Source organism: Lonchura striata, chromosome 2, assembly GCF_046129695.1.
Source record: "Lonchura striata isolate bLonStr1 chromosome 2, bLonStr1.mat, whole genome shotgun sequence".
Taxonomy (NCBI): domain Eukaryota; kingdom Metazoa; phylum Chordata; class Aves; order Passeriformes; family Estrildidae; genus Lonchura; species Lonchura striata.
In genome coordinates, this window is record NC_134604.1 from 17,894,610 (window position 1) to 17,921,283 (window position 26,674).

Below are 26,674 nucleotides of genomic sequence, written 5' to 3' on the forward strand. Positions count from 1 at the left end.
TTTTTCTTGGAGAGCTTTGAAATCCAAATTGCAAAGCTGGCAGGGCCCTCTCAGTTAAATTTGGGTTCACTTTTTTGCCTTATTAACAATTTCTTTGCACAACCTATTTTAGCTGGTGTATTTACCATATAAAGCAAAGCCAGCTCAGCTGGCATCACTAGAATTATATAAATGTATGTTTTTATAAAGTGGAAATTTTTTACCTGTTTGCTAAAATACCTGATGATGCTTTGGTTTTAAAAACTGTGCTCTATGTGACAGCTGTGCATATTTGCACAGGACCTGGGATTTTTATACCACACTCAGTTCATAAATGGCATTGAGCAACAGATTCTGAGACTTTTTTAAATAACCAAGAAAGGAAAAGAGAGTGAGGGAAGCTTGATAATTGTGCTGATCAATTCTGGGACATTGGAGGTCTCAGGGAAGGGGCTTCCCTGGATGGCTTGGAAGACACATAACATACAAGCAGAATGGTTAATGGAAAAATTGGAATACTTGGAATGTCAGCCTCAGAAGTCCAAGAAGTCTCCTCCAGTTCATATCCCTTGTTAAATCCCACATTGAATGGGGACCAGCCCTCTCCTGCCAGTGCACTTGTGGGAATCCAGGGCTTCCCTCTGGCTTCCCTGGCTGCCCTGGGACCCTGGCAGGGGGTCAGGAACCCCCTGGACAGAGCCCCCAGAGACACTGTCTGGGATCTCTGTCCATGGAAAAGAGTTTTCAATCTTACAGGATGAATTACAAGCTCTTAGTGTTTGATATAAGTAATAATTAAGTGTGGCACGGGTGCAAAAGTAAAATTTTAGGATTCTAGATTAGGGGTCCGAAGGGGACAAGATGGAGGAAATTGGGTGTGTCTTGTCCTTTTTCTCCTTCTTCATGCCCTCCATGTTTCACTGTGGTGTTGGCATTTTCTGTTGGTTTAGGCTGGGGACACTGTTCAACGTAGGTGACAGATATTGGCACGTTATTGTAAATCCAGCCCAGGTAGTTTCTGGTATTTAATGTTTGTAACATCCCACTGAGGGCAGAGTCCCACACGCTGCCCTGCAGGACAGAGCTGGGCAGGGCAGCAGAACATGTTAGAGATAAACAGAATAAACAACCCTGAAACCAGCACAGACCAATTATGGCTTCTACTTTGGCAGCGGGGCTGAAAGACAGAGACTTTCTACAATCTCAGAATCATCAATACCTCAGATTCTGATATGCACCCCTGCAGATCAGCCCATCAGCAGCCACATGAGCTCAGCCAGCACCTCCCTGAGCCCAAACCACCCGGATCAGCCATGAAGAGGGCTTCGTATCCTCTTCCCCCACTTGCACTTCCCAAGGGACATGCAGATACGCAGATGAGGCAGCCAGAGCCAGCTGCAATCCAAAGAATTTGGGGTTGCCTCATTTGTGCTCCCCATGGACCCAAACTGGGCACCAGACCAGGACTCCTTCCCAGCAGGAGAGGGCAATGCCAGCAAGGAAGCAGACATGATGTCCACCTTCCAATCGTGTCCATCTTATGGTCATTAAGGATGGCTGAGCTTGTGCAGGCAATTACATTAATTATTCTGATAAAAACAAATATCCCATGTGAAACAATGCAGCATCTTTCTGCCTGCAATGTTTTAACAGCATATCTAAATATATTTGAAATTAAAACTTATAATCTTGTGATTAAGCTAAAGGCGGAAAACAACTATGAGAGAATGAGTCAAAATACTGAGATTAGATAGAGTAATACTGGGAAAAGCTTTCTCCATGCCTATTTTTACCCCTTCCCTCTCTTTGCCTAAGGGTTTGCATACCAAAGCAAGAGGAGAAATTGAGTGATGCTGAATGGAAGTTACACAGTTTGTAAACCGACTTTTGATGTTTGGTCTTATGCAGCAACAATGTTTCTTTCTGAAGACCTAAGAGCAACAAGAGTGAAAATACAGATTTGGTTTGCCTTGGTTTACTAGTGTCTGTTTATTTCCTGCTGTGTCAGTGGGATAAACTGACCTGGAGGATGGATGGGTGTTTTGTTTGAAAAGCCTCACTTCTTGTAGAGGACACTGCACATGCTTCCTCTCCATACCATTTGTAAACAGAGAATTTCAGCCAAGTTTTTATGGAGCTTTCGATCCTGTGAGGGGCTAGCACGATGCTGGGAGCTAAGCCTGGCTGTAAATATTCCTAGGAGCGGGGCCTACGTGTCTGTGAGTCCCCTTTGTTCCCGTTTCGTGCCCCAGCTCTGCGTCCCATCGCTGCAGAGGGGGTTGCTCCTGGGGGGAGCTACTCCCAATGGGAATTGCAGTTGTGCAAGAGAGGTTTTGTGCCACAGGGGCAGGGAGGCACGGCCAGGCTTCTGCAGGCCAGTGGGACAGACAGAGAGGGGGCAAAACTTCCAAAAACAGAAGGGAGGCTATGGCTGCCGCTGCTTAGCTCCTCTGCCCACAGCACCCACCTGGGCAGTCATGATTTATCAAAAAAATATGGATATTGATCTAGTACCCATATCCAACTGTGACAGGGGACAAAAACTCTCTAACAGCTTAAAGTTAGAAAGTGTGTGTTTATTGTGTGCAGGATAGCTCCCAAATACACACCGCGCCTTCCAGGTGATTACAGAGTCCTTTTATCCATACAAGTATTGAATACCCAAAATACAAATACATATTCATCATTTTGGTACATCCCATTCCTCGCTTCGTATGCTAATCATCCCAAAAGCCATTCAGCATGCGTGGTTTGTCCCTTGAAATGGGTCTGTGTCCCTTTCATGGGGATGGGTTCCAAAATGAGGAAGTAAATGAAGTCTTCCTCCTTCTGACCTTTCTACCTTTTCAATGCAAATATGACAAATGAACTCTTGGTAGAACTCCCATTCCTTGCCTTCAATTGGTTTCAGAATAGAAGAGGCCCACAATTGTCTTATGTTCCTAAAAGCTATTTTTCAGTTTCTGTATTCTTCATTATAAACCCAGCTAACTAAACATTGTGCTGACAAGCAATCAATTATTAGTTAACTACTAACTCCTAACTTCATCAAGGCCTAGTCATTTATTATTATTATTTTAATTAACTCTAGTAAGTTATTTCTAACTAAAATCTTAGCTCCTCTAAAATGTCTACATTCCTTAAAGTTTGCGTTTCAGTCAGAGGCTTCCTTACCTCACACACTTCCTGGGGACATGCCAGCCTGGGACAGCCAGGAAGGGGCAACATCAACTCAAACCCCATGGAAATAGCTTGATCTATTTTGTCAGCTCCTGGTGGCAGATTTTTTTTTTTTTTTTTTTTTTTTTTTTTGCAAATCAATGTGAAAGAGGAGATCTCCTGGGCTTAGCACAGCCCTCCATTCCCCATCCTCCTGCACCACTTGAGAGCACGGGAGAGGACTCAGGAATTAAGAGGAAAAAAGTAAGGCAAGCAGGCAACATCTTCTCTTTGCTCCTCACCATCCTACTCTACCTGGCAGTAAATTAAATTATTTTTCTCCACGTTAACTCTGCTTTGCTTATGACAGTAACTGGTAATTGAGCTCCCAGCCTTTATGTCTATTCACAAGGTTTTCTATCTTATTTTCATCCTCCTGTTCTGCTGAGGAGGCATGAAGGGTCAGTTGACATCCAGCCCACCATGATACCTGCAGTTCTTTGTCTAAGATCAGTGTAACAACCTTTTATTTCTCTCATTTCATTGATAAAATGGAAATATTAATCATCCCAATGTGTCAGCCAAATTATGTCATGATGTCTTGTCCTCAGTTCAGCTGACCTTGTGATTAAAACTGTGTGTCAGTGCTGACATAGAGAAATTATGTGGATTTAGGGAGACCTAAATCCAGGATCTAGGAAGACCTTTTTGGAGTTTGTTCCAGCCCAAGACACCTAAACAAGTCTTACTGATTTACATGCCCTTCTACCTGATGGCAAACAAAGATTTTCCAGTCACTTCATACCCAACATTAAAAGAGAAGCAAAAAACAATCTGAAATTACAGCCTAACATTAGGAAACAAGGGGGACTGAAAGCAGAAAAAAAAAAACCAAGAGGTATCCATCCCATGTCCTGTTCAAAATGTGCATACAATTTGCCAAAAAGCAAGAGCCATTCAGCAACACCATGGGCCCTGTCATGAAAATTATTATAGAGCTACAGGTTCTGCAAATGTTTAAGAATTGCATTGATGTAACAGAGGAATTTTGCCTTATTGCTAAGAAATTGCTAAATCACTTTGTACCTCAGGTTTTTACCTGTTAAAGAAGGATAAGCTCTCCAGGGAATTTTAGGAGATACTCATTACTGGCAATGAGTGAGTGACATCCCTAGAAAGCAAGAGGAAAACCCATCCAAGCTTTCAGCAAAGCATGGATTAGATGGGTCTGAGCATGTATATAAATTGTTTGGAGAGTGGAGAGTGGTTAATCACTTTTCATAAAGGTTTGTGCCCTTTGTTAAATGCACTCACTGCCAATCAACTTTAGATTATCCATCACAACAGGGAGGAAGGGTGGGGGAAGAGGGGATGAGCCAGGGTGAGGGAACTGATATTTAACTCCACTGAAAATGTCTGCTGCTAATGTTCAAATTTCTAGACACTTTTAATAAGGTTTTATCAGCATTATATGGTCTCTGGTCAGAAAGAATGACCAACACATCCAGGACAGTGTGGAAATCCTACTGGGCAGTGGCTTTGGAATGAGTGTGGCATCACACACAGAAATCTCAAAAGTAAAAAATTATTAATAGGTGCAGCGATGAGTTTTCATCAGGAGGAATTCCACTGAAACTGTATCATGTCTTGCAGTGCTTTTGAAATGCTCTGTCCACAGTACAGGAGAAAATGAGGGATCTGTTGAAATCCCAGTGTGATAAAAATATCAAAATGTCAGTGGAGCTCAGGGCACTATGAATGTGCTCCTTGCCATTTGTCAAGGGACTTGGGAGCCATTTTTAAAGCTGTATTTAACTTCTGAAACTCTTTTAAAGCAGACATGCCATAATGCAGCATTTTGCTTTGCCTGATTGCTTTTATTTGATCCCTGGCAGTTGTTTTGACCATGAAAATTCAGATTTAGGTCAGTTGTTCACAAGAAATTTAGATGGCGGTGCAAATTCTACTACCAGAAAGTGAGACACAAAGTCAGACCTCAACACTTTTAAACCACTTATTGTGGATTTCTGCAGGGTATGGACAGGTCTGAGTTCACATTCTCATGCAAGCCTCCTTCTTTTTAAATAGCAAAATAATTGACTCACACAGCCAGAAGTGTCAGTCCAAGATCCTGCTGAATCACATTTTGATAAAAATTTATAAAGGAAAGTACAAAGAATTAGGAGCAGCTCATTTTGAGTGCATACAGGCCTACATGAGTTATTTAGCAATAAAATTTGGAGGCTGCCCAAATTTCTGCATCTATTTTTTTTAAAGCAACTTTGATAACAAGTAATGTAAAAGCAGAAATTACAGAGAAACGCATCACCATGTTAAATCCCATTATTCTCCTCCAAAATAAAAATGTGTACTTCTCATTGAAGTGATTATGGACATTGTTTTGCTTTTTCCCTTTTCTGCTGATTATCGAAACAGGCAAAATTAGAGGTTTTCTCTCTAAACGTTCTTATCTTGATAAAAAATCCCAACAGTTAATGACCTCAAAATGAACAATAAATAGAAATATATAAATTAATCACACAAAACATAAAGACATCATAGAGAAACAATCCCCAGAAATAATCTTGGAAGTGTTTTTCAGAGGGCTTTTTCTACAGCATCAGGTCTTTTATCCCCTATTCAGTGGGCCTAATGTGCCATCTGCTGTTTTAATTCTAATTTAATTTTAATTATAACCGTTTTTGAAAGAAGCAATCATTCTGCAGCATTGAAACAAATAAGGTTGGGGTGGTTGGTTGTGTTGACTTTTTTTTTTTTTTCAATTTTGGAAACAGCCGTTATTGCCAACAGTAGTGAAGAAATTAAGGCTTCAGCATTGTTAATCCTGCTCAGAGACCGACAGCACTTGGGTCTGAGCCATAAAAACTGTTCTTGCAGAGCAAAAAACGACGATTTGTCCCAAAACCGATGATGTGGTGGCGCTATCTGGCGGTTTACTCGGAATTACACTGTCTTGTACTCCTGACAGCATGTGCTTTCTTCCTCCAAGCACTAGAAACCTCTTTTAAGAGACCAATTTCATGCTTTTTCTGGGTCATTATCTAAGTGAGATTTTGAGAAAGGCCAGTGTGTTTCTTTCTAAGGCTTGATTCAGACAAACTGTGATTAGGAGCTGGCCCAGATTTGGTGCAATGTAGATGAAAAATACATACACAGAGGTTTCAGTGCCCTGAATAATCCAGCTAAATTCACGGGGGTTGCTCACAGGAAGCAACTTAAGAACTTGCAAGATGATCCAGGTGGTGATCCAGGTGTGGCAGGCAGCAAACCTGTTGTAAAAATTCCTTCCCAACATGATTTGTGTTCAGGTAGTGCAACAGAACAGCTGAGTTCTTTGCTAAAACACTTCCCTGGATGTTACATAAAGGCCAGGAAAATTTCTGGCCTAATGAGGGAACTATAAAGCTCCCTGCTAAAATGTAAGCCTTTCCACCAGGAAAGCTGGGAGATGAACCATGAAACTTTCCCAGAACAATTTTTTTTATAAGAGAGTGCCACCTGGTGGAATATAGAAAAGACTTTTCAGCCTGAAAAAGATCTTTTAAGGTGGTCAGGATCTTTTCAACTCAGAGAATTAACATCAAAAACAGCAGGAAAACCAAAGGTGCATCTGGCAGCTGGGTGGAAACACCATTGGTGGCCTGGCTCTGGTCTCTGCTGATCTGTTAGTGACACTGATTATGTCGACAGACAGGGAGATTTTAGTATCTATTAGTATTCATATCTATTTGCAAGAGTCTCTATCTTGAACAAATGCAAGTTCAAAAATAAATTATGAAAATTCTTTCCTTTCAATTCCATGTTTCTATTTCCAGGCTTTTAAACTGGCAATTCCCTAAATTAGGTATCACGTGCCAACACCAAATTAAATAACAGCATCAATGAACGGTGCCTTTGTTGTGCTCTATCCTAGGAAACGTACAGCAGAGCTGGGCACACATAGATCTCAAAGGTAAGGGTAGAGATTGACACACATTTCCAACTCAAGTAAAAAATTATCATAACTGAATGGATTTTTCTGCTGCTGATGGGCAGCAGTTGCAACCTCTGGAAGTCAATCCAGCACTTCCTGCTGTGTTCCAAAGAAAATCACACATTTTGAGGCCTACTTCTGATTTTGCTCATAATTCTGTGGGTCAAAAGCACTTTTGCTGAGCAAGTAGCTGAGAAATTTGTTTCATCTTTTCCTGTGTTCCTTTGCACAGCTTCAAACAATGCGCAATTCTAAACTTGCAAGATCTACAGGACACCATGGGTAATGGATGCATTGTCAGAACTTAGCAGGCAGTCAGACTGGGCTATTGACACACACATGTGGTTTCAAGTTTGTCTGACATGGTTTAAATTAGGAAGAAAAGCCTTAGGGTTATTAGATTTAGTGGCATAAATGGGACGCTCCATCCCAAGAAAACAGAGGATACTTAAAATTTTAGGAACATTTGCCCTATCCCGAGGTTTTGCTCCTTCTGTTTTCAGTCCCTGAGTTTCATACTTGTATTAAATGATGTGTTGACAGACTCAGAAGCATCTTTGTTTAACTGGGAAGCCCAGGAGTTGTCACCAACAGGTACACACAGTCTGTTTTTATTCACACATTTACTCACCACTTCTTTGCCCTCCTCCTCCAAAAAAGGCCTCCAGAAGCAGAAAGCTGGGGCTGTGCATATAAAGAATTAAGGGGATTAGCAGCACCACCATGCTTGGGTTATGGCTTCAAAGCAAAACATTAGCTGCACCTACGTAAACGCCTCTGTTTTAAGTGATTGGAAACGAACCATTTCTCAGAAGTACAGGTGCATGACCGACTGCAGCTATTAGAGCCGAGAAAGGGCAGGAATTTCTTGGGAAGGGGGGGATTAAAAATGAAAAAAAAAAAAAATTAAAAAAAAGGGAAAAAAATAGAAAAGCCACGAAGGCGAGCAGAAATGCGTCCCCTCCCTGCCGCGCCCCGCGGGGCTCGGGGAGCGGCAGGTGGACGGTCCAGAGCTCCTGGCGCGGGGCACGGACCCACAGCGCATCCAGGCGCTCCCACGAGAGAATCCCGCGGAGCGCAGCGGCCGGAGCCGGGTACAAAGCCCCCCGGGGCAGGCGAGGGGCGCAGCCCAGCCCGCCGCGGCAGCCGGGGGCCGACCCCGGGCCGTGTCGGTGCCGTCCCGCCCCGTCGGGGGCGGCGGGAGGGCGGCGCGGCGGGGGCCGCCCGCGGGCGCGTTACGCACGCAGTGATCTCAGCGGCGCGGGCGCGGCGGCAGCGCCGGGCTGGGGGCGGCACGGCCGGACCCCATAAAGGGCGGCGGCGAGCCCCGCTCCCGCACTCACCCCGCACGGCGGAGGCGGACGGGCCCGCGGCGCTCCGCTCCGCAAAGGACGGGAGGCTCCTCGGCGCCCTGGAAGTGCAGGCGGGACCGTCCCGGGGCCGCCGGAGACTCGCCGGAGCGTCCTCCCCGCCCGCCGCCGCTGCTGCAGCCGGGGAAGGCTGAGGAGGAGAAGCGGCAGCCGGAGCAGGACAGAAGACAGAGAGACGGAGCGAGGGGCAGCGCTGCCCTCGCATAGCCGCGCTCCCCGGCATCGCCGCCGCGCCCCGGCCATGGGGAAGCCGACGCCGCCTCTGCAGTGACCGCGGGACGCGGCTCCCGCGCGGTCCTCCGCCGGCAGAAAGACTCAGACACCCCCCAAAACCTGAAAGCAAAACCCCATATCTTCCATATCCATTCCAATACAAAGTGAAATAAAGAGAGGAGAAGGGCTGCGCCGAACGATGAGGAGCGGGGGGCGGCTGCCGGCGCTGGCGCCGGTGCTGGCGGCGCTGCTGGGGCTGTGCAGCGCCGAGCGCAGGGCGCTGGTGCTGCCGCGGCGCCTGGGCGCGCCCGGTGCCCGAGAGCGCTTCCTCCTGGAGGCCTTCGGGGAGCGCCTGACGCTGGAGCTGGAGCCCGACAGCAGCTTCCTGGCCCCGGACTTCACCCTGCAGTACCTGGGCGGGCCGCCGCCGCCGCCCGAGGACGACCTCTCCCGCTGCTTCTACTCCGGCACCGTGAACCGGGACCCCGGCTCGGCGGCCGCGCTCAGCCTGTGCGCGGGGCTGCGCGGCGCCTTCTCGCTGCGGGGCCGCCAGTACCTCATCCAGCCCGCGCCCGGCACCGCGCACCGCCACGGGCCGCACCTCCTGCGCCTCCGCGGTGCCCCGCGGGCCGCCCCCGCCGCCCGCTGCGCCGTGGCCGAGGCGGGGGCCGGGGCGGAGGCGCCCGAGCCCGCAGGTACCGTGGGGACGCCGCGCCGGCCTCCGGGGTACGGGGAGGGCAAGGGCGGGGGGTGTGGCGGGGATGCCCGGCCGCTGCTCGCCCCGCATCCCACCCCGAGGTGCCCACCTGGCTGCGGGGCGCGCACAAAGCTTGGGTGCGCATCCTGAGTACCCGTGGGTCTGAGTTTCTAAACGGCGCTGTCTTGCTGCTCTCACCTGCGCTTTCCTTCCCTGTGTTTTTTTAACGCAGAAACAAGAAGCAGGAGGAAGAAGAGGTTCGTGTCCAGCCCTCGCTACGTGGAGACTATGCTGGTGGCCGACCAGTCCATGGCTGAATTCCACGGCAGCGGGCTGAAGCACTACCTGCTGACGCTGCTCTCCGTGGCCGCCAAGCTGTACAAGCACCCCAGCATCCGCAACTCCATCAGCCTCGTGGTAGTGAAGATCATGGTCATCTATGAGGAGCGCAAGGGCCCGGATATCTCCTCCAACGCCGCCCTGACTCTGAGAAACTTCTGCAGCTGGCAGAAACAGCACAACCCGCCCAGTGACCGGCACGCCGAGCACTACGACACGGCCATCCTCTTCACCAGGCAGGTGAGGGACGCCGAGTCACATCCAGCCCCACGCCCACTGCTCCCTATCCCCTCTGCCAGGAAACCTCTGAAAAAGTGTCCAGAGACAGCCGTGTGCACAGCTGCAGCAAGGCAGGCTGAAAAATAGATGAGCTGCTTTTTTTTTTTTTTTTTTCTTCTGTTTCCACCATGTCTGGTGAAGCTCACAGTTTGTGCAGTGTCTTTGTAAACTCACAGATTGTGCACTGTGTTCCTGCCCCATATATTTTTAGCAGATTTCAGATGGAAATTATGCATTTCATTTCTACGTGCAACCCCCGCCTATGTTCCAGAGACAGATTTTTGCCATCATACCCATTGAAGTGCTGAATATTTATGCTCTTTCCATAAGTAAAGGCAAACTGCCAGGGCTGGATGGCTCTTGCCAAGGTTAAGTCTCTGATCTGATTAATAATGAAACTGCCTTTTTTTACAGGACCTGTGCGGTGCCAAGACATGTGATACTCTTGGGATGGCTGATGTGGGAACAGTTTGTGATCTAAACCGCAGTTGCTCTATCATAGAAGACGATGGTTTGCAGGCTGCCTTCACAACAGCCCACGAATTAGGTACTTGAAAAGTTTGCAAAGCCGTTCCCTGGGATTAATTGAAGCCAGCTTGATGCCGTAAAGCCCGAAGCCCAGCCTGCACCTCCCCGGAGCAGTCGGGAGGAGGCAAAGCCCTGTCTTGGAGCAGGCTTGGACTCGGGAAAGCAAATCCGGCCTGCGCAGCATTGTCTGCAAGAGCTGTGTATGTGCCTGCAGGAAAAAAAAAAAAAAAAAGAAAAAAAAAAAAAAAAAAAAGAACGCTTCGGGTTATTAATTACAGACCAGGCTATGAGCAGCGCTAGAGCAATATTTAAAATACTGTTGGTAATGCATAGGACAGATTTCCTAAAGTCACAGACTTTGCTTTTCTCCTTCTCTCCAAGGCCACGTGTTTAACATGCCTCATGACGATGCAAAGCAGTGTGCTGGCATCAACGGAATGAGCCGGGATTTCCACATGATGGCATCCATGCTCTCCAACCTGGACCGCAGCCAGCCCTGGTCTCCATGCAGTGCCTACATGATTACAACATTTCTGGATAACGGTCATGGTAAGGTTATTAAGCTTTCCATTCATGTGGCGTTTGAGCTCTCGTGCTTTACTGCTTTAATTTTCTTTCCTTTTTTTTTAAGAGTGTTTCTGCTTCAGCTCAGACTTAACCTTTTGCATGCTGTCAGTGAGTTTAAAAGAGCTTTGTTTTTACAAAAATGGTGGCACAAAAGCAAATGCAGTTCCCTTTCAAAACTGAACCCGCAGCATCATCTTCTTTTTTTTCCCCTTTTTTTCCTCAACTTTTTCAGGGGAGTGTTTGTTGGACAAGCCCCACAGGCCCATCCAGCTCCCTTCGGACTTGCCTGGCACGCTGTACGATGCCAACAGGCAGTGCCAGTTCACGTTTGGAGATGAGTCCAAGCACTGCCCCGACGCAGCCAGTACGTGCACGACGCTGTGGTGCACGGGCACCTCGGGAGGGCTGCTGGTGTGCCAAACCAAACACTTCCCCTGGGCAGACGGCACCAGCTGCGGGGAAGGGAAGTGGTGCATGAATGGCAAGTGTGTCAATAAGACTGAGAAGAAGCATTATGATGTAAGTAGTGAAAAGAAAACGCGGGTGCAGCTTTGGGTTTTGCAGAGCTGAGTAGGAAAATGCTGCAAAGGGAGGGATCTTTTAGATGAGGTTGATACAACGCTAATGAACAAACTTAGGGCAGGGTTTTTAATGAGTTTGGGTGGGTAAAACTGAGCGTGATGATGGCTTTTGTGATGTGGTTTTGTATGGATTTTACTGCATTTAACCTATGTCCTGCTGTTGCTGTCGTTCCAGACGCCAGTGCACGGTGGCTGGGGCTCCTGGGGGGTGTGGGGTGAGTGCTCCCGGAGCTGCGGCGGGGGAGTGCAGTATTCCTTCCGGGAATGTGACAACCCCGTCCCGAGGAACGGGGGCAAGTACTGCGAAGGGAAACGGGTGCAGTACAGGTCCTGTAACATCGAGGACTGCCCCGACAACAACGGTAATTTTTCCCCATTTTTGACAGCCAGAGTTGGTGTGTTGTGGAGGAAGAGCACGGACAGAGGTGATCTCATGCCCACCTGTCTTTTGTCTACCTGCAGGCAAAACGTTCAGGGAGGAACAGTGTGAAAAGCACAATGAGTTTTCCAAGTCTGCCTTTGGAAGTGGACCTGCAGTGGAATGGACACCCAAGTTTGCTGGTGTGTCTCCAAAAGACAGATGCAAGCTGGTTTGCAGAGCCAAAGGAACAGGATACTTCTTTGTTCTACAGCCAAAGGTATTTCAAAACTGCACCTCTTCCAGCTGATCAGGAGGGGGATTTTTATTTTCTCTCTTTGTGCGAAGAGTCAAGCAGTGTAGAAATCTGAAATAGTCCTTCTCATATTTAAGCTTGATTATTCCTCCATGTATAGTGGAATCATTGCAAGTATGCTATAAGTGTTTTGGCACAATCCTTCTACCTCCTCTACCCACTCCACCCTGGTTTCCTTCCCTCTCCTTCCACCAATCTGATTGCATTGAGATAGGTTTGGAAAACTCTGAGGGATCTTTGCCAGAACATTGGTGCTTTCTCATACTGGTTACTAATATGCTGACAGCTTAAAATAAACACGAGGAAAAATGTTCATCTTGCATAGCTACTTGAATTTGCTGTCATCAGATGGTGAGAGCCAAGAACTACCAGGGCGATGACACAGAGGGTTTTTGTGGAACAGCACTCCTAGTAAAGGATGTGCTGAACAGCATTAAAAGCAATGCTGGCAGTGTGCTTCGAGGTCATGGCTGCCTTCTAGTGACACTAGAAATCAGTGGGGCTTTTTTTGTGTGAAATCATTAAACAGTAGGTTTTTAGGGGGAGGTATTAATGAAAATTGAGATTGTTCTTTTCTCTTACCATGGCATCATTTTGGCAAGTGAGAAGACTACCTATGGGCTGCTCTGGTTTTTAGTTTCCAAAGCCCTGAAAATGACAGGTGCTGCGGGTTCCCCACCCGTCCGTATTTTGTGTCACGCAATTTCAGAGCACTGTGCATGTTGTAACGAGGCTCCTTGTGTCCCCAAGGTGGTGGATGGCACCCCGTGCAGCCCCGACTCGACGTCTGTGTGCGTGCAGGGGCAGTGCGTGAAGGCTGGCTGCGACCGCACCATCGGCTCCAACAAGAAGTTCGACAAGTGTGGCATCTGTGGGGGCAACGGCTCCACCTGCAAGAAGGTGTCTGGCACCCTCATTAGAGCCAAGTGAGTGTGGGGCTGCTGCTCACCATGTCCTTGTGGGTGGGATTCGTCCATTAATGATAGGGCTGCGGCTCACCATGTCCTTGTGGGTGGGACTCGTCCATTAATGATAGGGCTGCAGCTCACCTTGTCCTTGTGGGTGGGATTCGTCCATTAATGATAGGGCTGCGGCTCACCTTGTTCTTGTGGGTGGGATTCGTCCATTATCAAGTTAAACGCCTTGGCTTCAGACAAGGTTAGTCTTGGGCCAGGAGGCTTTTTCCCCTTCCATGCAGAGGGCTCAGTGTTTCTCTTTTTTCCCGGGGCAGACCTGGCTACCACGACGTGGTCACCATCCCGGCGGGGGCCACCAACATCGAGGTGAAGCAGCGGAACCACCGGGGCGCGAGGCACGACGGCAGCTTCCTGGCCATCAAAGCCGCCGATGGCACCTACGTCCTCAATGGCGACTACACGCTGTCCACGCTGGAGCAGGACATCACCTACAAGGGCAGCGTGCTGCGCTACAGCGGCTCCTCGGCCGCCCTGGAGCGCATCCGCAGCTTCAGCCCGCTGAAGGAGCCGCTGACCATCCAGGTGCTGACGGTGGGGGACCTGCCGCAGCCCAAGATCAAGTTCACCTACTTCGTGAAGAAGCCGGCGCAGCCCGGCGTGGACAAGGCGGCGGGCAGGAAGAAAGAATCCTTCAACGCCATCAGGGAGATCATCTCCTCGGAGTGGGTGATCGAGGAGTGGGGCGAGTGCTCCAAGTCGTGCGGCTCGGGCTGGCAGCGGCGCGCCGTGGAGTGCCGGGACCCGCGGGGCCGGCCGGCCGCCGACTGCGCCCGCGAGCTGAAGCCCAGCAACCTGCGGCCCTGTGCCGACGTGCCCTGCCCGCAGTGGCAGCTGGGGGACTGGTCCCCCTGCTCCAAGACGTGTGGGAAAGGCTTCAAGAAGAGGTTGTTGAAATGTGTCTCTTCCGACGGCAGCGTGCTGCCCCAAGAAAGCTGTGAGCCCTCCAAGAAACCCAAGCACCTGATAGACTTCTGCAACGCCACGGACTGCAGCTAGATAGGATGGCTTTGGAAAAGCTAAAACTTTTTTTTTTTTTTTTTTCCTTCAGACCAGTGCACTGAAAAACACAAAAGAGGGCTAGAGGCTGCACCTGTGTTTTTGCATTAAAAAAATTCACAGAGAAGATCCGTTGAGGTGGGACAGTGCAAACAGCTTGAGTTGGCTTTGCATCCCAAAAATCCCTTGCCAGCTGAAAATTGGATGGGATAGCAGACCCATGTAATTCATTTCTCTTTAGCAGATAAGGCCCAAAGGCATCAGAATTGCCTTTTTTTAAAAAGTCTATTATAAATTAAGCCAAATGTGAGCAGTGAGACGTATTTCAGCAAACATTTTGGGGTTTGGTTATTTCTCCCTTCTTTTGGATTTATCTTGTGGTACTGATCAAATCCCCACGTATAGGAAGGGGAAGGAAAAAGCTTAAAATAATTGGTCAGGGCTTACCTACCTCACAAAGGGCAAAAAACAAGATTGGAAAAGGAGCTTTAACTATGTCATTCATGGCTGCTATTGTTTCAGAGAATAGTTTTATATAAAAATAAAGCCATATTCTCTACCTGTCAAGAGTAAGAAATATCAAGAACAAATATTAACTCCACAAATCACTAGAATTGCTTTTTTTTTAAAGTACCTTTATGTCATCCCAATGTGCCTCTCCATTTCTCTCAGCCACTCCAGTGCCACTGTGGTGACATGTGTAATCCAGAGGCTTGGAAATGTGGAAATCTGAGTCTGAATAATTGCTCTTTGTGCCTTCTGCATACCTTCCACTGGCTTTTCTGATTCCAGTTTGGTCCTGCCTTCCTGCCAAACAGATTCATGGAGTGTGTGAGCATTCCAGTCGTGCTTTCACACACAAACCTTTGGTCTTACCCCAGCCAATGGATATTATTTGAGTTAAAAAAAAAAAAAAAAAAAAAAGAATCCCATTATGAATGGGAACATCCTCTGTGGTCTCTGCTGGGTTTGTAGAGCTCAGTCACTGATCAGGTGGGAAGGCAAAGCTGAGGGATAGCAGGTCCATCCACAGCAAAACGCCAGCATTCACATAATTGAAGATTGTGCCAGTCCATAGACCATGAGAGAATATGGCTTTCCATATGTATATAGTAAAATATATTACTATAGATTTTATATACTTCATAAGTATTTTATATTTCTCTCCCTTCTGGGAAGGGTTATAATTTGTAATAAATGCATATAATGAGCGTATTTATTTTTATACTTCTTGTCTAATGTGATCTTCTAAGTTATCACTTTTTTAAAAGGACATATAACAAGGATAGAGTATTTATACAGTATAATATGTTACTAGAGGTAATAAATGAACCCTATAAATTTTGGAAATTGAGTGTCTTTATTTCACTGGACTAAAACCAGTCCATGGAACAGAAAGAGCTTGGAATCTGAGGAAAATATTAAGCAAAAGGCAACTAATTACCTGTGTTAGTGAAGAGGTTTGGAGAACTCTCCCCATAATGTCACACACCACCTTAAAAGAGGTAATTTTGTATTTTATTACTTAACCACTAACTCATCTATTCCAGAAAAAGGAATGCAACCATACTGATGTCACTGGCTGTAATAACAGCTTGGGGGAGGGAGCAGCGCTCTCAGTCATGTTCAGAACCAACAAAATATGTACAAAAGCAGCAGTTTTGCCTCACTGGTGGGAAAGGAGCAGTCAAAGCCAGAGCCATTCATGAACAGTCAGAGGTTTCCCTCACCAACTCCTGGAGTATTTCCCTCTCTCATTTTCTCCTGATGCTGCTTTTCCAAGAAGCACTGTGTGAACGAGCCGTTCTAATGCAATGGATACTAAGCATCAAAAGCTGATTTTTGTTTCATCATACCTGATCTCATCACCACTGCAGTCAAGAGAAACTCTTCTGTTGGGCTCTATTGGATTTTTGCCATGGAATTTGAGACATCAGTAACTTCTGGATATTTTTGGCTTTGTGTCATGTAAAAATCTATTAAAACTTCCTTTGCCAAAGTTTGGACTCTGTCTCTGCAGAAATAGTTCCCGTTTTATTCTGTGGATCAAGTCCCAGCCCTTCTGAATCTCAGAGAATTCTCATCACATCACACTTCATTGGGCATTGCTTTGAAGTGCAGAAATGCTGGGGAATATTCCTAACATTATTCAGGAGACAGCCAATCTCTTTCTGGTTTTATAAAAAGTTCTTTACAAATACAAGCAATAACTATTTATTTATAGATGTATATGTGCATATGTATTTTATTCACCATCTAGGCTAGAAAATAACTGGGAGTTTGAAGAGGAGAAGAGTTATCCTGGAGCCTGCCAGACTGATGAGATGTGAAATTTTGGCATCTGTGCTGGGTGAGCACTGTAAATGGTGTAACTAGAAAATGTGGATTAGCTCTTTTCCTCTGGCACACTTAAAATAATAATGTGATTTGCTGCTTTAAATTGTCCTAACAGTAAATGGGAAAACCCCTCAAAACTAATTCAAAAATCAACATCTCCAAAAAGTGGAGATGTTTCAGGAAAAGTGAGACTTTTGCTTTTATCATTTTCACATCACAAGTAGGTCAGCAGATGCATAGTGGTGTTATTAGCTGAATTTTTTAGGACATATATGGATATTTTAGGCAAAATATCCTCACCCACTATCTAAGGTAAGGAATGGAGAAGAAAATACTCCTGAAGAAATTCAGATAGACATCTTCAGAAGAATAACTCGGGCTGCTCAGCAGACTGTGGCAGAGTTCTTGCTGGGCTGTGCTCATCAGCTCACTGTGAAATTGCTGCCACAGCTCATCCAGCTGGGAAGGCTCCTCAATCCCTGCAGGGGCTCCTCAATTCTCAATCCTCCTCAAAAACCTGCCTGCCAAGCAGCCTTTGGAGCAGAGATCAGTCCTGTGGGATGTGGCCTGCTGAGCCCTCCAGGCAAAGGAGGTGTAATTAGGTGAAGTTTTATCCCTAGCAAAGGTCACCCAAATACAGCAAAGGGATGCAGATCCCACGGACAAGTCCAGACTACAACAGGAGTGTAAGAGAGCACTTAGCTGAAATATTTTGCATTTTGCCCCGCTCTGCACAAGCAGAGGTCTGTTACTACATGTGGAGGCAGAAGGAGAGCAGCCCAGGAGACTGCACCCTCTGGATGTCCCTGCTGTGGTGATCTATGCCAGGAAACTCCAAACATTCACCCCTGCCCCATATCCCCCCTCAGAACACAAAACATGGACAGAAGTGTTAGAGATGAATAATGAGAGGATTGGCTCTCGCAATTAAGGGATGATTATTGTGTGACTATTAAGAGAAGCTTTATAGATGTACAGTTATGCTATTGTGGGGAGACTGCACCCGCTGGATGTCCCTGCTGTGGTGATCGATCCCATGCTTTCCTGGCAAAACAGCTTCAAACATTCTCTCCTGCCCCATATTCCTACTCAGAACACAAAACAGGGACAGAAGGGAAGTCAAAACACAGTTATCAGGTTCAGCAGTGGTGCTTGGAGCAGGTGTTTTACCAAACACTGGTGCCCCAGAGCCTGGGGCAGCAGAGGGATTATCGTGGAGATGAAAGCATTGTTTGGACTCGCAGATGGGTTTTACAGCCCACAGCAAAAGCAAGAGGGGCTTGTGCAAAAGGGATTTCATGTTGGGCAAGAGAAGTGCAGTTTCCTCCAGCCCCTCTGCCTGGAAGCTGTGCTTGACAGCATCCGTGGGATTAAGGATCATCCTTGGTCCTGCTGCAGCCCAGGACCAGCAGCTGATGAGATTCAGCTGGACAACACCTAAATTTAAATATCCAGAACCTAAGTTGCTAAATCTATCATCTTTAATATGTTGTACTCTTTAATATGTTGTGTCAGAGTACTGCAAGTCAGAGTTTCTCTTATTTTATGATCCTTCACAGGTATTCCAGGTGGAAATTAATATCTTCTCCAGTATTAGCTGCTCTCAGCTATAAGATATTTTCTTACAAACACACAAAAAGGAGATGCATGTTCCAAGAGGGGAGCCATATGGTTGTGATTATAATCAGGCAAGCTGAGAGCAGTGGCCATTTTAATTGTGCACCAAATATATCTTTTTCAGTATAACTGGACAATATGCCTGTCCCAAACAATTTAAATGTCTGCTGCCACTTTGTGTCATTTCTCATGTACAAATCTGGGGATGAAATTAGGGATGAGAAGACAACTGAAAATCAAACATTTTAATTAAAAATTTCTTGATCAAGCAGCACAATTTAACTTAATTTTAAGATTCTAAAGTATTAGAATATTTTCTAATTTGTTTTTCTAATTGAATACCTATACCTGTCCTGACTCAGGACAGCCCTGGTTAAACCTGAGACCAAAGGAAAATTTTCCTTCTTGTGTTAGTAATCTGAGTCTTAATTACATGCTGAATTAACCCCAGAAGTCAGGCTTTGATGAGAATATTTTCATAGAGATAAAACTGTGTGAGGAAAAGGGAAGAGAGAGGGAGAAGCTGAAGAAGGAGAGAAGAGGACTTTCATAGAATTTTGAACTGCGGAAAATTTTGGAACAGATAGTGGAGATTTGATTTCAGAATCAGGCCTAGGCAGATTTAGAAGCAAATTAAATGCAGTGTAAAGTCCATCTCCGTTTTCTCTCCCAGTGAACCAGCACACACATTAGAGGATATGCTGAAATAATGAACACTGGTGTTTTCTATTTCTCATTATCCTCCTGCTGGAACAAATGCAAAGCACAACATGGAAGCATAGAGGGGCTCATCTGCCTTTGATAAATAAAAAAAAAAAAATTAAAAAAGCCCTCTGCACATGTTTCCTCTTCACTCTTTTAATTTATAATTGTATTTATTTGCACTTTTAAAGGCATAATAGCTGATGTCATAAAGGAGAGCCCCCTGAGCAACAGATGCCTGGCAGACAAGAGGGTCAGAAGCATCAAAAAATATAAACGTCAAAATCCTGCATAAAAGAATTTAGAACCTGGTCTAAACTAGTAAAAGCCAGGCAACTCAGAGCTAATTCTTCATTTGCATAGGGACAAAAACTTTCGAGTATTGAGAGGGATGTGCCAGGACTTGAAGGATGAGATGGAGATATTGGCAACATCAGGTGGTTTAAAGTGCTGACATCACTTTGGGGCTTGGCAAAGGAGCCTCTCTAGCCAGGTTCCCCTTCCCAGCTCCAGGAATTTCCCTGGGAATGCAGGGCTGTCCCTGAGCCACAAAAGGATCAAAACCCATCCCAGTCCTGCAGTGAGCCTGCTCTGAGCTCAGAGCTACTTCAAGAACTGAGTGTTCAATCGCTGATTATTTGTTCAAAAAATAGAAAATGAATCCCAGATGCACACACTACATTCCCTTGAGAATCTAGGAAAGGGCTTCCTGCTGGACAGGGTTGTTCTGGTGTCTCTTTGTGGGGCAGAAAATCTGCTTTTATGGGTGATTAAGGCACAATTTGCAAGAACAGAGAGCAGCTCCCAGTCATGCAGCTCAAACAGCTTTGTAAAGGACCTTGCTAAATCAGGAGGGGACAGAATTTAGTTTAGACTTAGCAGAGTTCTGGTTTAGTGGCCTGACCTGAAGGGAAACACTGTCGGAGAGCAGAAAATGCAACTTCATAAAGTAACTATACTTTTTTTTTGTCCAGGTGTTTTCTTCTGTCTGTTCTGAGGGAGAATAACTTTTTTTTTAATATCACTGATGAAGAAGGTCCTTTAGGAGAACCAAGTAGAGGAGTGAGGTTTGACCTGGTGTTTTCCAGACAGTCCCAATATGCTCCCCCAAAGACCTGGCCTGTTGTGGGGCTGTGTGGTGGAAAACAAAAAGATGGTGGATTTTTCAGCATCAGGAAAAACAGATCCTACAGTTCACATTCAATTTCAGCTGAATGCCAGGAAAGTGCTTCAAAGAAAGGAAATAATTTGTTGCTCAAGACCTGAGCTACTAAAAGATAAAGTATTTGGCACATATGTTTTTGGGGGCTTCAGAGGAGAACCTTTAGCTTTGGGGTGAGGTGCTCAGCTGCTTTTTGACACAATTCACATGACCATGGGTTTTGCCTGCGTATCCTGAAGGTGCAGTGGCCTAAATGTCCTTCATCTTTTCCTTTAGTGGAGCCTGATATGTTCTGTAGCCATTTCCCTTCTTGTTTCACTCGTGTTTGCCTTTTTTGCTGGGGGCTGTTTGACAGACTCAAACAAGACCTGCCTGAGTCAGGCTTGCTCTTAAAAGCATTGCTGGCATAGTCATGTCACTGAGAACACGGGAAAGCAAAGCACATCTCCATTTGTTATAGCTGTAACAGCAAAAAATGAAGCTGCGTTTACACTGGCCCAAATCCTTTATTCTATTCTGAGAGCATTCTAAGCTGTACCTACAAGGCAGTTTACTTTGCTGAACTAAATTAGATTTGCATTTTTGCACGGATGGGAATACCTTCACTGGTTAAGGCCATGTTGGCAGAGGCATTTGCATACAGAAAATTAAATAGCCTTCTTTCTTGTGTGTTTCAAAAAACCAGAAATCCTCTTCGGAAGGAAAAATCCTGCTTTTCCCCCTCATGTCAACCTACAAAGGAGGGCTGCAAAGGAGGGTGGGTGTTACAGACCTCTAACACATATCCACTACCTTTAAATATTTGGGCTGTCAGAAATTTCAGAACGTTTCAGGAACCGAGTAGAGCACGAGGTTTGCTGATGCCTCTGCCTTAATGGACATAGATTCTCACAAAGAAGCATCCAACACCCTGGAGAGTCAAAATTTCACCTCACTTGCCACTGGAGCTGGCTGGAGATAAAAAAACCCACCCCACATGCTCCTCAGCAGTGTCTGGGATGGAAAAGCTGAGGAAGCCTAAGAAGAAAAACCACATTTAGCAGCACTTTAAAATCTGAGAATGGCAGCATTGTTTGGGGAAACAATAAATGCTGGGTTTAAACAATTAAATGTCAAACAAAAGCGAAGGCTGTGTCATGCAGGAGCAGTAGTTACAGCAGTGTTGTTTGAGCTTAAATTTAACATCAAGCAGTAACTAAGGGCGAGCTTTGTTCCCTAGCAATGAGATGTCTGCACATCACAGATGCATGGCTTCTTCAGCAAACTGCCAGATTATCGGATCGCTCCAAGGAAAATTTCGCAATGGCCTTTGATTCCTTCCTGCTGAAGTGATTTTCCACAACACTTTGCTCACTGGCAGATGAGGAGAGACTGGGGAGTGAAATGCATGTGGTAGTATTACAGAGTAACAATAAATGCAGTCATCAGTGTCTTGATTAGGGAGTCCGGGCCTGTGGACACACTGATAACAGCAAAGCTTCCTGAGGTCAGTGGGATTCACTTCATAAATGGAATAGAGTCAGCCCATTCCCCTTTCCGGAGTCACAGCAAGGAGATTTCAGCCCAGAGAAGCTGAACTCAAAATTATGACTGGAAGCACTTATCGAGTGGAGTTCGAAATATTCCACATTCCCCAATCTGCTCCGGTTGTATGGAGAGCAAGGATGGTGCAGCAGCAGGGAAAAGCAGGGAGAAAAAAGCAGAGTAAGGATGGCATAAATGGCAGAGCAGGAAAATGTGGGGCAAGGATGGCACAGCAGCAGGAAAAGGCAGGGAAAACACAGAGCATCCCAGGGCAGGAGATTGCTGCACCTTCCCTGCCCAGTCCCTGCTGATTATTTAATGTGGCCCAGGTGGCAGCCACAAGGAATATGCCTCAGAAGAAAAGCCTGGCTGGCTGATTAGGAGCAGCTGGCTGGGTTTGGAATTGGACTTTCTCTCCCTGTCCCTGTGAAGTGCTGCAACACTGCGATAAAGGAGCTCATTCTGGGCCGATGTTTGCTGTAAGTGACGGGGTTAAGGTGTTTTTGTGATGCACTCTGTGATTACCAAATTTCCTGCCTTTTGGGTACTCACCTTTACTGCCTTTGTTGTTCTTTTACGTGCGTGCTAAGTGGTGAAATGATGCTGTTGAATTTGAGACGAGGAGGTAAGGGTATTATTTGAAGTGGTTTTATCAGAAACTACGGCTTTGAGAGCAGGAAGCTCTCCTGTTTTGTTTGAAATGTAAATATTGTGCAATGCTGCAAACATTAGGTATTCTTAAAAGCTGTTAGCAGGTGCTAAAATAAATACTGAGTATTGCAACGGCTGGTAAAGATAATTTATCTCTTACGGTTTGTATTAATGTATAATTAATCTTGAAGTGGTATAAATAAGGAAGCATTTTGCTTTTATTGTGGCTTTTAGTTTAAAATTGGTGAAGATGATTTTTTCACATTTTCCATGGCTGAGTAGGCCTTTCAGATCTGATGGGCTCTACATTAACAAAATGTCCTTGGGTTATTCAAGCACAGGAGCACAAAGCATTAATCTGCCTTGGTATTTGAGCCATATGCTCTTCTCTTTCTCCTCCATTCTCTTTCTGCTTGCCTTCATTTTATCTTTTTCTTCCTCCCATCGTCAAATTTACACTTTTCTTGGGCAAAGAGTGCTAAATAAAAAGGTGAGAGAGAGAAAATCGATTTATTTAAAGTGAGATAATGAGACAACTCTTTTGAAGCAACAATTGAAACTCCCTGGCAAGTTTAAGGATGAGTTTAATTTTAAAATCATTGAGATGCTGTTGTGGCTGCAGAAGAAGAATTAAGCTTTCATTTTTTAATTTGTATCTTGATATGACTTCTCACAGACTGGCTGAGGTTGGAAGGGAAGTGGGGATTGCTTTCTGCTTCTCTGCTGCAGAGGATCCATGTGGAGCAGCATCCAAATCCAAACTCTCAGAGATTAAGGCCTTGGGACAGAGGAAAAGCTAAAACAAGCATCCTTCAGCTGTTTCTGCATGGAGAGCAGGGCAAGCACTGCACTTGAGGAATGGAGGAAAGCTGCACAGGAGGTGTTTAATTATTCTCTTCCTAAACTGCACTCCCCAGTTTCCTCAGGGGAGGAAGATGGGCACGGTGGAAGGAGAGGGGGGTGTAGAAATTCAGACAGTCAGAACTTCTCCCTCCCCTCACTCATGTCTCCTCCCTCTTCCCGGGGTCACACTGCTCAGGTGTGACTTGGTGGGACAAGGGGAGACAAGCCAAGTTCAGCTTTGCAGATCCCTGTACTTAAAGTGTCAAAACTCCCCATCCCCATGGTGCTGGACCCCATGCCCTCACCCTGATTCCTTAAAAGTGTGGCCTCCAAAGCAAGGGAGAGAGAAATATGGCACTGCAGAAAGTCTGAGAGCAGAATTAGGCCTTTAAGATCCCCCTTCCCTCATTCTTATTCTGTCAAAGAAGCAAAAGGCTGGCAAAATGGATCCTCTTGGAAATTACTCAAAATATGGCTAACATTGAAGAAATAACCTTTCCTTTTGGCTGCATGACTGAGGTGCAGCATTTGTGGGTTGTGGATTTTCAAGAGCTGGCTGATTTGCATAGGCACATAATTTCTTATAAGTGGAGCTGGCAGTGCTGCCAAGAGTTACAGCTGGCCAATAATTTCCCTTGTAAAATCCTGCTTCTGCTGGGATGAATTATTTTGCAGTGCTCTGAAATTTCTTGTGGTGGGCCTCTGTCTCAGTCAGTGAATACTTGCAGTTTCATTTTACAGTTATTGGTGTGGTTTCTTAACATGTATGAAGAAAAAATAGAAAAGAAAAAAAAAAAAAGTAATCTATTCTCAAGATAATTGTGTCATGATGTCCCAGAAAAAGGATGGAGCTGGTGGGACTGGAGGAGACTGAGATTTCTGTAGCTCTAATTTTCTGACTCAGACTAAAGCCTAGAGGCTTTGAAATGCTCTACAGTTTAAAAAAAAAACTCCATAATTTAGTAAAATGAGGATAAAATACATCAATTTCTCAAAGCCATCTGCAAGGATTTGTTTTAAAACCCAGACTCTGAAAGTGCCCAGGTTTAGGATGGCTCAGTTAGTGTCCCATACATGAAATGTCCTTCTTTAACTGATGCCTGCTCCAGAAATATTTTTTTATTATTATTTTAATTGCAAGTGCTGGAAGGATGATTTTACACTGTTTTCAGTCTGTCAGTTCAGTAAATCAGTAAATACTTGGTTTTATTTCTTACAGTTGCAAGGCTCTAGAAGAGAGATTTTTTTTTTGCTCTTGGAGGTTTTGAAGGACACAGGTGGCTTTAGAGGGAAGGACAGAATAAGAATTCTAAACCAGGCCTAATGGAGGGAATTTGCTCAATCCCACAATTTACCATGGATTAATACCTGTGGTCCTCATAGTCCCAGAAGAATCTCATGGTTTATATCTGAGGTATTTTTTCCTATGCAAAACAAGTACAGAAATACTTCCCCTAACAGAGTAAGGAAAGGAGGAAAGCCAATTATTTTGGGAAAAGAAATTAGAATTATTTAATATGTGGGGGTTTATTGGGGTTTTTTTAACAACAAAAGCAAGAAGACCACTCTTTTAGGGGGTTTTATGGGGAAAAAAAAAGCTTGTCTTTAAGGGACTGCTGGAATGGTCAGCAGAGATGGGGCCTGGGCTGTCAGAAACCCCTGGTGTCTGCCCAAGGTCCTGTTATAAATGAAAATTTGTCCAGCCAAATTTCAAATGAAAAAATAAAATATTTATTTGCAATCAAATTCTATCTAGCCAGCCACAAGGAAAGAACAGAGCCGAGCCCGGGGTCGGCCCTGAGTGTGCAACAATGAGGTCAGCCACAGCAGAGGTTTTCCCCTATGCCCACACACCTCATCCTGGCACAGGCGGTTTTTATAGGGAAAATTCCGCCTGAGGCCACGATTTTGGCAGTCAGTCTTTTCTTCCATTCAGAGTCCATAGGTTAATAAGATTTTCTCTTTTGGAGATGAGGGAGAACAATTCAGTGTCCGGAGTTGTTGAATCCCGTGATGAAATTTACGGGAAGGTTGCATTCACATGTATCTGTCTGAGGATTTCCATGATATCCATCTCAGGTTGTTCATGCGATGATCAGCACCTGGGATTTCTGTATCTCCCCAGACATGGCCCATCTCCTGGGGAGCTGTACCTTCATACTTGTAAATCAGTTTCTAATATACACCCAGTCTCGCCTGCGAGGGTAGGAGGGAGTCCTAATACAAATGTGTATACTCTAACAAATATTCAATATCACATACATCATATTAGAAATGGCGCGAATTATATCTACTACACATAACAGTCCCTTCAGCTGCTCACCTCGGACAGTGCCACCACTTTCTCTGGGAAAGAGAATAATTAATCTGTCACTCCAGGAATCCTGGTGACAGATGGGTGTAAATCGGTGCCCTCTAAAAGAGAGCAATGCTAGAAAACAGGCTCCAGGCACAGCTCAGCTTTTGTGTGGCTGCTGTCAGGCATTGTTCCGGGGAACAGGAGAGCTGCTGTGTCCTGCTCTGTTCTGAGCACAGCCTGGCTCTGGAGCTCACTGATAAATAACTCTCTTTATGCTGCACATCTGGGGGCAGGGCCGCTTCCCCTGCTGGCCACATGCCTGCCAAATAAAGCCCAGAGGAAATTGGTTCTGCCACAGAGGTGGAGGCTCAGCAGTGACCTCTGGCCCCTTGAACTCCAGGGACTGGATGCTCCACGAGGCTGCCAATGCCAAACCCTTGCTTTGCTCCAGAGCAGCCTTGGCCAGCCAGGTTATTCTTTAAAGGGATTAGCAAGCACACCTTGGCTAATGAGTTATAGAGGACCAGAGTCCTCTTTCTTCCTCTTTCCTCCCTGTGCAAAAACAGAGGCTGGGAAAATGCAGAGTAATAAAAAAAAATTAAAAAAAAAAAAAAATTAAAAATAGAGATGTTAGAGTGCAGAAGCTAAACTGTAAAATTATAGAGCAGTATTTTTGAGTAAATTTATTCATCCCCATAAAATAACCAATGATCAGCTGTGAGGCAAGTACTAACTATGCTCTAAAGACACATTTTGGTGATGAATTGTCCAATTAACCAGACCCCTTTTTTCATTCCTGGTGAAGTACCTGGGTTCTCTCCCAAAGTGTCCTGTGACAAACCGGTCAGGGGGACTGCAAAGAGAGAAAAATCACATTTCAGTGTAATTTTGCAGGGCAGTGCTCAGACACAATCAGACTACCAGGAAAAATTCTAAAGGAAAGAAAAGGAAAAAGAAGCACTTGTGGCAACTCAGTTCTCTGACAATTTAAGTACTTGGGGACCCATTTTCATTTAGACACAAGTAAATACATTGAAGACAAATATAGCTGAAGCTAAGCCTCTGTATAAATTTTGAGATGACTGGGTGTGTGTCTCTATGAAGTTACTCATGAAGCTGGAACCAGTGAAAGAGGAATTCAGTTTCATTCAATTTGTAGGATGTAATTTGAATTTAATAGTCTTCA

At 45.4% G+C, this 26,674-nt stretch overlaps 1 protein-coding gene across 1 annotated transcript; it reads left to right on the forward strand.

The window, feature by feature from the left end:
* Positions 1-8,365: 8,365 nt before the first annotated feature.
* Positions 8,366-16,352, forward strand: ADAMTS1 (ADAM metallopeptidase with thrombospondin type 1 motif 1). Its single transcript, XM_021550157.3, has 9 exons — positions 8,366-9,410; positions 9,645-9,991; positions 10,445-10,577; positions 10,940-11,107; positions 11,358-11,644; positions 11,882-12,068; positions 12,169-12,344; positions 13,131-13,306; positions 13,612-16,352. Exons 1-9 carry the CDS (start codon positions 8,915-8,917, stop codon positions 14,351-14,353), a joined length of 2,712 nt encoding a protein of 903 aa, XP_021405832.1. The 5' UTR covers positions 8,366-8,914; the 3' UTR covers positions 14,354-16,352.
* Positions 16,353-26,674: the final 10,322 nt, after the last annotated feature.